Genomic DNA, 13501 nt, shown 5'->3' on the forward strand with positions numbered 1-13501 from the left:
ATATATATATATATATATATATATATATCTCAAGATAGGTGAAGTGGCACTCACTATAAGAACAATGTCGACTGCTGGGGTGTCCAAATTCCAGGGAAAGTCCTGTTTTCACAAGGTCCCATAACACATCCAATTAGTAAAGAAGGCACTCACCAGACTTGTATTTAAATGCAGATAAAGCCGTTTATCAAAATTCACAACGGTGATTAAATCATGGTTGGTCGACGTTTCGGTCCTAGCCGGACCTTCTTCCAGACCAGTATGTGCAACCGTCACAATCACAGATGACTATCTGTGATAGTGTAGGACCTGTATGAAGGTGGGGTACCTTGAATCGGTATACAGGCTTCCGTGCATTGGCCAATCCACCAACTAAACCCCCATCATTTATTTATTGAATTGTTGAGGATAAGTGAGTTTACTTTGGTGAGTACTGGGTTCTCGGTTTGTATTTATTAGAGCGATGTGGTCATGGGCTACATGCACCCCGCCCTGTGAGTGGTAAGTACAGCTGTGTACCCCGCTTCTGTGGTGGAGAGTGCAGTGTTACATGCACCCCACCCTGTGAGTGGTAAGTGCATAGCTGTGCCCCGCTTCTGGTGCGGTGAGTGCTGTGGTTTTTACTCTGTGTGTGTGTGTGTGTGTGTGTGTGTGTGTGTGTGTGTATATATTATATATATATATATATATATATATATATATATATATATATATATATATATATATATATATATATATATATATACACATACATTTATTTATATATATATATATATATATATATATATATATACATATATACACACATATATAAATATACACATACATATACACACACACACATTAATATATATATATATATATATATATATATATATATATATATATATATATATATATATATATATATATATACACACATATATTAGGGCAGGATTAACAACTGCAGCTCCTTGCCCTCTATTTAATATAGGCCATCATAATTTCAGTGGTTTACATATGGTGGTAAGGGCCAGTAAGCAGTACCACATGACCTACTGGCCCACTCACATACCCGACAGACAAGTGTCACTGCATCTAATGGGCGGTCATGCAATCCACTCCTTCTCCTCCCACAGTCCCCAAGTAGCGCTTCATGGAGGCTGGCAACTAGATCACAGGCAGCAGCACAGACATCATATGATGACATTGCCGTCTAGAGAGGATATTAGTCATAACCTTCCAACTGTCCTGATTCCAGTGGGACAGTCCTGTTCTTCTGGGACTATGCTGCCGTCCTTCCTGAGAAGGGGGTGCGAGTTGTGGGAACACTTGGGCCCGCTGATTTGCATTGCAGAGCAGCTGTGAATGGATGATGGGTGCATGTGTCTGTCATCCACACATACACTGGGTCAGCTCTGTGAGAGGCTGTGTGTTGTCCAGCTGCTCCCAGAATGCTGGGCAAGCACCCAGCATGACAAAAATGGGGTGTAGATCACAGACAAAACATTCCGGTCAAGGGCATGCACATCTAAGCCACGCCCCTAACTTTGTGTACACCTTTGTCCCGACCAGCGCTAATCTAAAGTTGGGAGGTATGTATCAGTGGCAGAACCTGGAGCAGCAGAGTAGTTAGCAAAGACCTGGGCATCCAATGTAAGTTATCTACAGGGAGGGGAGGGGTGTGAACAATACACAGCTCAGGGGGCAAAGGAGGTGATGTATCAGTGAGGCCTGGCAATGCCAGAATGTCAGGGATGCTAGTGTGCAAGAACTGGCAGTGCCAATGAATCAGTGATTGCAGAGCACACACATGACAGCACAATGCAGGATATACAGATGGTGAGCACACACAATTATTATTACCAGTTATTTATTGATGTGGAGTGAGCAAACAGCACAATGCAGAACTTACTGCTGGGGAGAGGCTGGATGGCACAATGCAGAATATATCGATGGGGGGTAGTGCAATACAGGACATATCACACAGAGTGGAGGGCAGGTCGGGGCAAAAGGTTGGGCAAAGACTGAAGTGACCCGGCGTATACTGAGTCCAATAACCTAATCTATATTTATATATTATCTATACACCCTCAACATCACTAGAAACAACAGTTGAGAAACCTAGCGATGTTGAGGAAACATTGGATCCTCAACATTGCAGGTTTAAACACGGACTATTGAAACAATTTGACCAATGGTTCTGATGGAACATATGATTCTCATCTCTAGTCTGCGGAACACAGACCCAGACAGTGTGGTGCACTGCTCCACGAGTGTCGTCCGCAAACACTCAAAATTGCAGGGGAGGAGGGGTCAGAGATGAAATCGCCTACATATCTCAGTGTGGATAGGTCGCGCCCGCGGTCGCTAGCGACGGATGCTAGGTTTGATGTACTGCACATCAAACCTAGCGATATCGCTAGTGACCTTGTTTGTGCTAATGAAGGATTAACATAAGCATTCCGTCCTTCATTAAAGTTGTCCCAGTGTGTACACAGAATCTGGGATTCGTTCCAATGTCAGAACAAACACTCATCGCTCCAGTGTATACCCAGCTTTAGCATAAGATTCAAGAGTTGAGACACTGTAGATGAGGCCAGACTGCTAATCCTTTACTCCACTGGTCTATGTGATACTGCCCTCTCTTGGCTGTCCTCCTACCTCTCTGACCGTTCCTTCTCTTCTCCTCTCCTCTCATGACTCCACCTCCCCCCCACACACTTCCACTAAGGTTCTGTTCTTGATCCTCTCCTTAGTTCTTTTGACTTCCAATATCATATCTATGCTTATGATACTCAAATATCCCTTTCCTCCCCTGACCTCTCCCCCACTCTACTCACTTATATCTCCAACTGTGTCTTTGCTCTCTTCTTGGATGTCCCAGCCTTTCTTAAACTTAACATGTCTAAGGCTGAGCTGATCATCTTCCCACCCTCCTGCAATTTCATTATCTATTGATGACACAACTATCTCCTCTAACCTCCCAAGAGCGCTGTCTTGGAGTAATCCTTAACTCTTCCCTCTCCTTCACATTAAGCACCTCTCAATAAGCCTGCCATTTTCATCTCAAAAACATTTCCAGGATCGGACTCCTCATCCTGAATGCTATTAAGACCCTTATCCACTCACTGGTCATCTTCAACCTGGACTACTGTGATCTCCTCCTGCCTGGCATCCCTGACAAATGCCTCTCCATTCTAATCTATCCTCAATGCTCCAGCCTGGCTCATCTTCCACACCAAATACACTATATCCATCTCCCCTCTCCTACAAGCCCTTCACTTCCCTTTCAGAATCCAATTCAAGCTTCTCACACTCACCCATTTACATCTCTGACCTTATCTCCCTTTTCACTTCCATCCGTCCTCTTCGCTCTAATGCAAGCTGCCTCTCCTGCCTATTGATTACGGTTGGTTCTATATCGGAGTGTGAGAAGGGACCTTGTGACGTACCTAGGGGAGGAGACATGTCACCGGGGGGAGGAGCTACGACCGAACAGGGTACTCGAAAAGTACGCTCGCCACGCTTCGGGCTCAGTGGCTCGCTCCGCTCGCCACCTAATTACTAAAGGTAATAGTTGGTGGCGGGGATAGTAGAGCAACTGTCCCGCTGCCCTAGCTCCTCCCCCTTGTGTCATGGCTCCGCCCCCTGACGGAAAAGGTCCCTTAGGCCACTTGGATCTAGCCTCAACACTGTATGGTAGATGCTAGAATCAAGTGCTGCTCCCTTTCTCTGGTATCTCCACCTCTCTACAAAATTTAAAACGGGCTCTACGGACCTACTTCTTCACCAAACTTAGCCAAATTTTATCCTAACCCCTCTGTTCCATGCTCACTGTCTACCCCATCTGTCAACCGTGTCTACCCTTCCCCCTTAGGATGTAAGCTCTCACAAGTAGGTCCCTCTTCCCTCACGTGCTTATCTTTTTCTTAAAGTATCTCCGATTGCACCAAATCCTGTGGTTTTCTTCCACGCCGATACTTATTTCAGTGTAATCTGCTGCTGTAGCTACATGTATTTACCCTGTACTTGTCTTCAACTGTAAGTCACTGTTTTCCTGTTTTGCTTATTTATGTACACTGTAGTTGGGGACTGCAGAACCTTGTGGCGCCATATAATTAAAGGATAATAATATTATTAGAGAGAGAGAGAGAGAGAGAGAGAGAGAGAGAGAGAGAGAGAGAGAGAGAGAGAGAGAGAGAGAGATGGAGAGGTGTGTGGGAGGGTGAGAACAGATGTGCAGGTGTGGGAAGTTACCTGTAGCATGCACACTACATTCTCCCCACAGTAACAGGGGTGCAGATGTGAGAGAGGCAGGTGGGAGTGGGAGGGAGGGAATAATTTAAAGACAGGGAGGGACACCAGCTAGCCGGCAAATATATATGTTTTTAAATATATATATATATATATATATATATATATATATATATATATATATATATATATATATATACACATATACACACACACATCTGTCTCTACACACACGCCTGTCACTCCATATCAGTGGTTTATCTGGCATAGGGCAGTTGAATAGGCTAATGATCTACAGATAGAGAACCACGACACTGGCAGATACAGGTGTAGACATTGCCACGGAGAAATGTTTAGTGCATATCCTCATACATGAAACACTATGCAGAAAAACAAGTAGATAAGGAGTATATAAAAATCAGGACAAAGTCGGGACAATGCAGGGAACAGGACGATGCCAGGCATATAACAGTATGTTCCGGTTCGACGCAGGAGATCACGTTGCCGGTGCCTGTCTTACCTTACCTATACTTAGCCATGTCTTGCTCGGTGACCTTGCTGTAATTTGCATGGTGAGCCGGTAGCACGGCTATGAGCAGCCCCAAGCACACAGCGTACAGCACCGCCAGCATGAGCCAACACCACGGAGCAGCTGCTGTAGCTCACGAGTCACATCATCCCGACCTCTCTTGACACAGGAGCATCGCCCACTTCCTAGTTGCCGCACGGAAGCAGATGAGCGATTGGCTGCTGCCTTTTCCGTATTGCTTCCTTCTTCCTCTATGCCCAGAAGTGATGACCAATCACAACAGGAAACGTGACAAGACGTTATCCGCCATGTTTCTTCGTGGCAATACAGTTACGGTTGGTTCTATATCGGAGTGGGAGAAGGGACCTTGTGACGTACCTAGGGGAGGAGACACGTCACCAGGGGGAGGAGCTACGGGCGAACAGGGTACCCGAAAAGTAGTACCCTCGCGGGCTCGCGAACATACAGACAGTTACACCTCACTTACTACTGGCACAGTCAGAGTAGTAATGCTAAACTTTCAATGAATCTATATCAGAAGTGTGAGTGTTTAACACAAGAACAGCTTTATACTGCTGGTATGCTATAGTGAAATCAGAGTTTAATTAGGAGGATACTGATGCACATGATTAGACTTTTGGGGGGGATTCAATCATGGGCAAAGGGTGTTAATTGCGTGTTTAAACACAGGCAATAACACCATATCGCACCCTTTCGCCCGCCCAAATATGCAAGATCGAGATGCTATAATGTGTGGTTAAGGCTACATTGATTCAGGCAGGGGAAATAATCAGCTTGTAACTAATTTCACCTATTAGGGTTAGATGTATCAAACCTTCTAAAGAGTGGACTAGTTGCCCATAGCAACAAACCAGCTTCCAGCAAGCATTTATCAAGTACATTCTATAGTAGAAGTAGAAACTGGTTGGCTGGTATGGCATGGGCATTTTCTCCACTCTTTCTCCAGTTACTCAGCAACAGCCCCACCCCTGCCTGTTAATAATGTCCTTCTGGGAAGGGAATCTAGTGGCTATCCTTATTCTAGTATGGCTGTGTGCGCTCCAGGTGAAGCAGGAAGCAACAATAGCGAGATGCCGCCCGAGTGGGAGAGAGTTAAATTCCCACTCTGGCAAATCCCTGCATGAGCCATAGCCCATCAGCCTAGTGGTGATGGTCTGTGCCTTACCTCCCTGTCAGCCCAACTGCTCATGTACAAGATCTTGCAAACATTGAAAGATTTCCCATGTGCACCTGGACCCTCGGAAATTGCTGGTTTGTACCAATCTTGTCAGTAGTGCGATTATCGGTTTTTAATACATGTAAAGAATTTTCCATCACCATACTACAGTATTGTGCCAGCAAAATTTTTAGATACTTGCTGAAAACAGAGGAAAGTGAATATTCTGTACTTTATCTACTTTCCAAAATATAGAGGCTCATACATGTTAAAGTGGTTATAGTGCATTTGACACTTACCACCTCTTCTTACATCTTCCCCTAAAATACATGGCTGTACATATTGGTTGGATAAAAGTCTGGTTGTTAGGACAGAGGCAAGTATATTAAGTTGCAAATAATGGAAATTACTAAGTAATTACCTTTGGCGCTTGTGGTGAGTTGCTTTTCCTTAGCAGCTAATATAACGGGGTTAGTTAGACCCCACAACCAAAATCACAATAAACAAGAAAAAGCGCTAGGAAACTGGATAGAAATACACTTAACAATTTTAATAAAATATTATATTTAAACATTCATTAATACTGTTGCAACAGATTATAAAACAATAATGTGTGTATTTAAAATTTAGGGCAAAAGTATAGCACTGCAATAAGTTTTGAAAAAGTCCCATATATTTAGTATGGATTGTATATTGTTGGCCGGTGCTCATAAGAGCCAGTTCATCCCCAAAATAAGTGCCACAGTCCAGGAACAACTCTATGCGAATAGTATATTACCAGCTGCAGTTAGATTGACCTCGTTGACTTGGTTCAAGATGTTTACTTGGTCCGAATAGTCGCTTGGGTCCAGATTTTGCAGATGTTCAATTCGCTGATGGCAGGTTCCTATATCTGACTTCTAGGCGTTTGTAGGGGGATGATGTGACAACGTCCAGCCAATCCACCAACGCGTTTCGCTGTTTAGCACAGCTTTTTCAAGGTGACATGTTGCAGTGACTGGATGCCCTTTATATAGCAGTGCTAATTGCCCATGTGAAACAGGTGTGTCAGGTTAAAAACATATAAATAATACATGAATTAAAGTTCTATCCAGTTTCCAGATAAGGTGACAGGTTTTGAGACTTAAAGCTATTAGTATATGCTATTTTTCTAAATATAAAGCTCTTTTAACATATAAAATGTAGGATGAGTATCGTTTCCCGATCATGTGATCGCGGGTTTTACTTCCTGTATCTGGAGCTCACATGCGCTCCAGTTTCCTGTATTTGGAACGCAAACTGGTTCCTATTGGTTAGCGTCCGGTCACGTGACCGGAACGAGGCCAACTCCCAGCAGGCTCTGCGCACTGTTGCCCGGCAACGAGCCACACAAAGGGATTAACTCCGGCCACGTGACCGGACGCTCAGCATCAGTTTATGCGTCGCTTAGGGTCTCCATTACCAAATATATTTTAATATCATGTGACCAAGCGAGCCAGTGATCTCATGTACATTTAATTAGGTGGTTTCAATAGATACATGATTATTAAAAATCGAGACTAAAAAGAAGGACTATATATGATATTCTCAACTTAACACCGACATTTTTATAAATGTTTAATCTTATTTAAATATGTCTATACCCAATTATATTCATATGTGATACTTTAAGTAAAGGGGTTAGTGCCATCTTGTGGTAGTAAAATAGTATGACACTCTCTTTGTGATTTTTAATAAACCTGTTATGAGAAATCAATATCAGAGGATCATTTGATATTTTATATATAATTTCAATAACCAGATTAGTTTTTACTCTATATTGATATATATATATATATATATATATATATATATTTCCATCAGTTAAACCCTCCATTGGCATGTGTGAGAAATTTTTTTTAAAAGTCTTAAATTAATACCAATTTAGAAAGAGAGAGGATGTTTTACCATTTTAAATTGTTAACTTCATCCATACTAAGTAAAGGCAATAATAGAGACAACACATAAATCTATGAACAGTAGCAGAGTAGGGAACATCCCAATATAGATGTCTATACAAATCATTATATCAAGACAAATTTATTAATCAATAGTGTGGACATATCAACCTATAAGGATGGAGCAGAGTTAGAGGACTGCATTCAGCTCAAGTGCCTCGTTTAGACCGCTGGGAAAGAGTGTATTTAATTGAAAGGTCCAAAAGATTTCCTGTTTACAGAGTCTAGTAAATCTATCGCCCCCCCTAGTTGTTTTGGGGATGTATTCAAGACCTGTGATTCTTAGGGTAGATGGGTCCTTGTTATGATGGAGAGCAAAATGTCGGGAAACGCTATGTTTAGTAACCCCATTTATGATGTTTCTTCTGTGTTCCATGAATCTAGTTTTTAACATCCTGGTTGTTCTGCCTACGTATTTTAACTGGCAGTCACATTTTAAAAGATACACAACCCATTTGGTGTTACAATTGATAAAACTCTTTATCGGAATGTTTTTCCCTTCTATGGGTAATTGAATAATAGTAGTTTTATCACATGTGTAGGTACATGTTGTGCATCTTGTCGCTCCACACTTATAGAACCCCTTTATCTTGTTCTTTAGCCATGTAGAACCTTCATCCTTTGAATCTTTCTCAGATCTCAATTGGCTTGGTGCCAGTATAGTTTTCAAAGATTTATTTTTTCTAAACACAAAATCAGGTTTTAATGGCAAAATGTCACACAAAACCGGATCACAACGTAGCATATGAAAATTGCGTTTAACTGCTGATCTAATCTCATTAGATCTGGAGTTAAATTTTGAGATAAAAGACCATTCCTTGTTCTTCCCTTTAGATTTATTTTTATCTTTCAAAACTAATAGAGATTCCCTATCCAACTCCAATACTTCCTTCATGGCTTGATCAAGCAAATATTGTGGATAGTCTTTATACTGAAAGGTCTTCATAAGATCATCAGCTTGTTTGATAAAGGACTCTATGGTAGAGCAATTCCTACGAAGACGTAGTAACTGCCCTTTGGGTATATTATTCTTCCAGGCCACGTGATGCGCACTTCTATAATTTAGAAAGGCATTACTGCCTACTTCTTTAGCAAAATTGGAGGTCTGAATCTGACCGTTGACAATTTCAATAGTCAAATCCAAGAAGTCGAGTTTAGAAGTGCTAAAAGAAGAAGTGAAAACTAAATTATAAGTGTTAGTGTTGAGAAAATCAACAAAATGAGTGAAAGAAGAGTCATCCCCATCCCAAATAATAAATAGATCGTCTAAGTATCGGCCATAGAAAACCAGGCCCGCGCTAGGTCCCTCCCCCCAGAGGAGCTCCTCCTCCAGTTCACCCACATAGAGGTTGGCGTAACCCGGCGCGAATCTAGTTCCCATGGCCGTGCCCATAATCTGACGATAAAAAGTGTCAGAAAAAAGAAAATAGTTGTGTGAAAGAATAAAAGAGATAGAGTCTAGCAAGAACTTCCTGTGTCTCTCGGTGAGGTCCCCATCGCGATCTAAGACTCTTCCAATGGCCTGTACACCACGTTCAGGAGGAATATTGGTGTACAGGCTGACAACATCCAGTGTCGCCAGAAGATATGAAGGTCTCCATGATATTTCTTCAATTAGTTTTAGAAAATGCATCGTATCACGAATATGGGACCTCAACCTAGAGACACGAGGTTGCAGATATCTATCAACATAGGCAGAAAGGTAAGAAGTCAAGGAATTAACACCCGAAATAATGGGACGTCCAGGGGGTGCAGTGAGGGACTTGTGAATTTTGGGTAAGTGATAAAAGATAGGAATAGTTGGAAAAGGCGGAAATAAAAATCTAAACTCCTCCTTGGATATGACACCATCTTCCAGTGCATCCGTAAGTAAATTGTTTAATTCACTTAAATAGGAGGGGGTGGGATCGCCTGGTAAGACATGATAAAATTGACTATCCAATAATTGTCTGTGAGCCTCATTTATATAATCAATTTTGTTTAATATAACCAGGCCCCCGCCTTTATCCGCTTCTTTGATGACTATCGAACTATCATCTGTTAGTTTCTTTATAGCTTGTTTTTCCCACTTTGTTAGATTATTTTTGGGTTTATTTTTTGTAAGGCAGATAGATCTAAAGTCTTCAAGAGTAGCTTTGTAGAAAGTTTCTACTTGGCTGCTCTTGAAACTTATAGGGAAAAAGTCTGATTTTGCTCTACAAGAACTTTTATCAATTTCAAACAGTTTTTGGGGAGACTCCTGACAGCTATCTTTTTCTAATTCCTCTAATATTTTCAAAGCGGGGTCATCTGTAGAGTCCAATACTATGTGCAAGGTGTTACCATCTAAGTTGGTATCTTTCTTTTTCGCGAAAAACCGTTTTCTACACAGGGTTCTAACAAAACGGTTAAGATCCACGTATAGATCAAATAGATTGGGTTCCTCAGATGGGGCAAACTTTAAACCTTTGGATAAAAGGGAGAGTTCTGCCTCAGATAACTTTTTTGAGGATAAATTAAAGATACTTTTAGCATTATTAAGTTTATTAATCTTATTTAGTCTCTTAGATCTCTCCTTTTTACCTCCCCGTTTTCCTCTGAACTTGGATTTCTGTTTCTTTTTGGGGTTAGGTCTTGATTCTTTTTGGGCCACGTTTTCTCCCAATTGTGGTGATGACGTCGGTCCAAAAAAGAAGAAGAAGAAGAAGCAGCTGCAGTACTCTCATTAGCTTCTCTATATCCCCCATTATAATGTCCTTTTGGACGTGCTCCTGTTTGGTGAAATCGACTATTTTGACCTTGATATTGAGCGGTTCTGGTGGGAGTATTAGGCAATGGCCTAGTACTGTTATTCCTGGATGGTTTGTCTTGTCTCCAATTAGAGTCTTTGATAGACTTTTCATTAGTGTCTCTAGTTGTCCTATATTTATTCTTAAAGGACCTAACACTACCATTTTTATAGTCATCTAGATCACGTTTGAATTTAGAACATTTAGATTCTGTAATTGTCAATTCAAACTTCAGTACTTTTTCGGCTGTTATGCGGTCTCTCTCTATATATTCTTGTGTAGTTTTGGAGACCTCCAATTTTTTCTTTATTGAATCTATTTCAGTAACCAGTTGGTCTACTTTTTTATTTCTGTATTTGATAACCACTTCCATGAGACTGAGTGAGCATTTATCTAAAATGCTCTCCCATTCATCCTGGAATTCCGGTATGTCCTGAAAAATAGAGGGTTTAAATAAACGTAATCCCCTTGGTATGATTTTCTTATCCACATACTTTTGTAAATTTATGCTGTCCAACCAATGTTTTGTCTCTTGTTTCAACAAATCCTCTAACATTAAAAAATCCGATTTTAATAGGTCTCCATTTTTAGTGGTCTCCAAACCTTTGTTATAATCCCATTTAGACATGTAGAGCTGTCTCCTATTGTGTCTGTCACTAAACGAAGAAAAGCAGCTCATGACAGCAGCCAAATGAAAACTATGTGTCAGATTGCAAATAATGGAAATTACTAAGTAATTACCTTTGGCGCTTGTGGTGAGTTGCTTTTCCTTAGCAGCTAATATAACGGGGTTAGTTAGACCCCACAACCAAAATCACAATAAACAAGAAAAAGCGCTAGGAAACTGGATAGAAATACACTTAACAATTTTAATAAAATATTATATTTAAACATTCATTAATACTGTTGCAACAGATTATAAAACAATGTGTGTATTTAAAATTTAGGGCAAAAGTATAGCACTGCAATAAGTTTTGAAAAAGTCCCATATATTTAGTATAGATTGTATATTGTTGGCCGGTGCTCATAAGAGCCAGTTCATCCCCAAAATAAGTGCCACAGTCCAGGAACAACTCTATGCGAATAGTATATTACCAGCTGCAGTTAGATTGACCTCGTTGACTTGGTTCAAGATGTTTACTTGGTCCGAATAGTCGCTTGGGTCCAGATTTTGCAGATGTTCAATTCGCTGATGGCAGGTTCCTATATCTGACTTCTAGGCGTTTGTAGGGGGATGATGTGACAACGTCCAGCCAATCCACCAACGCGTTTCGCTGTTTAGCACAGCTTTTTCAAGGTGACATGTTGCAGTGACTGGATGCCCTTTATATAGCAGTGCTAATTGCCCATGTGAAACAGGTGTGTCAGGTTAAAAACATATAAATAATACATGAATTAAAGTTCTATCCAGTTTCCAGATAAGGTGACAGGTTTTGAGACTTAAAGCTATTAGTATATGCTATTTTTCTAAATATAAAGCTCTTTTAACATATAAAATGTAGGATGAGTATCGTTTCCCGATCATGTGATCGCGGGTTTTACTTCCTGTATCTGGAGCTCACATGCGCTCCAGTTTCCTGTATTTGGAACGCAAACTGGTTCCTATTGGTTAGCGTCCGGTCACGTGACCGGAACGAGGCCAACTCCCAGCAGGCTCTGCGCCCTGTTGCCCGGCAACGAGCCACACAAAGGTATTAACTCCGGCCACGTGACCGGACGCTCAGCATCAGTTTATGCGTCGCTTAGGGTCTCCATTACCAAATATATTTTAATATCATGTGACCAAGCGAGCCAGTGATCTCATGTACATTTAATTAGGTGGTTTCAATAGATACATGATTATTAAAAATCGAGACTAAAAAGAAGGACTATATATGATATTCTCAACTTAACACCGACATTTTTATAAATGTTTAATCTTATTTAAATATGTCTATACCCAATTATATTCATATGTGATATTTTAAGTAAAGGGGTTAGTGCCATCTTGTGGTAGTAAAATAGTATGACACTCTCTGTGATTTTTAATAAACCTGTTATGAGAAATCAATATCAGAGGATCATTTGATATTTTATATATAATTTCAATAACCAGATTAGTTTTTACTCTATATTGATAGATATATATAATAAGAATTTACTTACCGATAATTCTATTTCTCGGAGTCCGTAGTGGATGCTGGGGTTCCTGAAAGGACCATGGGGAATAGCGGCTCCGCAGGAGACAGGGCACAAAAAGTAAAGCTTTAGGATCAGGTGGTGTGCACTGGCTCCTCCCCCTATGACCCTCCTCCAAGCCTCAGTTAGGATACTGTGCCCGGACGAGCGTACACAATAAGGAAGGATTTATGAATCCCGGGTAAGACTCATACCAGCCACACCAATCACACTGTAAAACCTGTGATCTGAACCCAGTTAACAGTATGATAACAGCGGAGCCTCTGAAAGATGGCTCACAACAATAATAACCCGATTTTTGTAACTATGTACAAGTATTGCAGATAATCCGCACTTGGGATGGGCGCCCAGCATCCACTACGGACTCCGAGAAATAGAATTATCGGTAAGTAAATTCTTATTTTCTCTATCGTCCTAGTGGATGCTGGGGTTCCTGAAAGGACCATGGGGATTATACCAAAGCTCCCAAACGGGCGGGAGAGTGCGGATGACTCTGCAGCACCGAATGAGAGAACTCCAGGTCCTCCTTAGCCAGGTTATCAAATTTGTAGGATTTTACAAACGTGTTTGCCCCTGACTAAATAGCCGCTCGGCAAAGTTGTAAAGCCGAGACCCCTCGGGCAGCCGCCCAAGATGA

At 41.2% G+C, this 13501-nt stretch overlaps 1 protein-coding gene across 1 annotated transcript in view; it reads right to left on the minus strand.

The window, feature by feature from the left end:
* The window catches only part of EDEM2 (ER degradation enhancing alpha-mannosidase like protein 2), a 71681-nt gene extending 66590 nt beyond the window's left edge, over nucleotides 1-5091 (minus strand). Inside the window, exon 1 of the mRNA XM_063960145.1 lies at nucleotides 4762-5091. Within this exon, the coding sequence (XP_063816215.1) occupies nucleotides 4762-4868 (107 nt within the window). The 5' untranslated portion in view covers nucleotides 4869-5091. The remainder of the gene's footprint in view (nucleotides 1-4761) is intronic.
* Between the last annotated feature and the right edge of the window lie 8410 nt (nucleotides 5092-13501).

The sequence above is a fragment of the Pseudophryne corroboree genome, chromosome 3, assembly GCF_028390025.1.
Source record: "Pseudophryne corroboree isolate aPseCor3 chromosome 3, aPseCor3.hap2, whole genome shotgun sequence".
Taxonomy (NCBI): Eukaryota; Metazoa; Chordata; class Amphibia; order Anura; family Myobatrachidae; genus Pseudophryne; species Pseudophryne corroboree.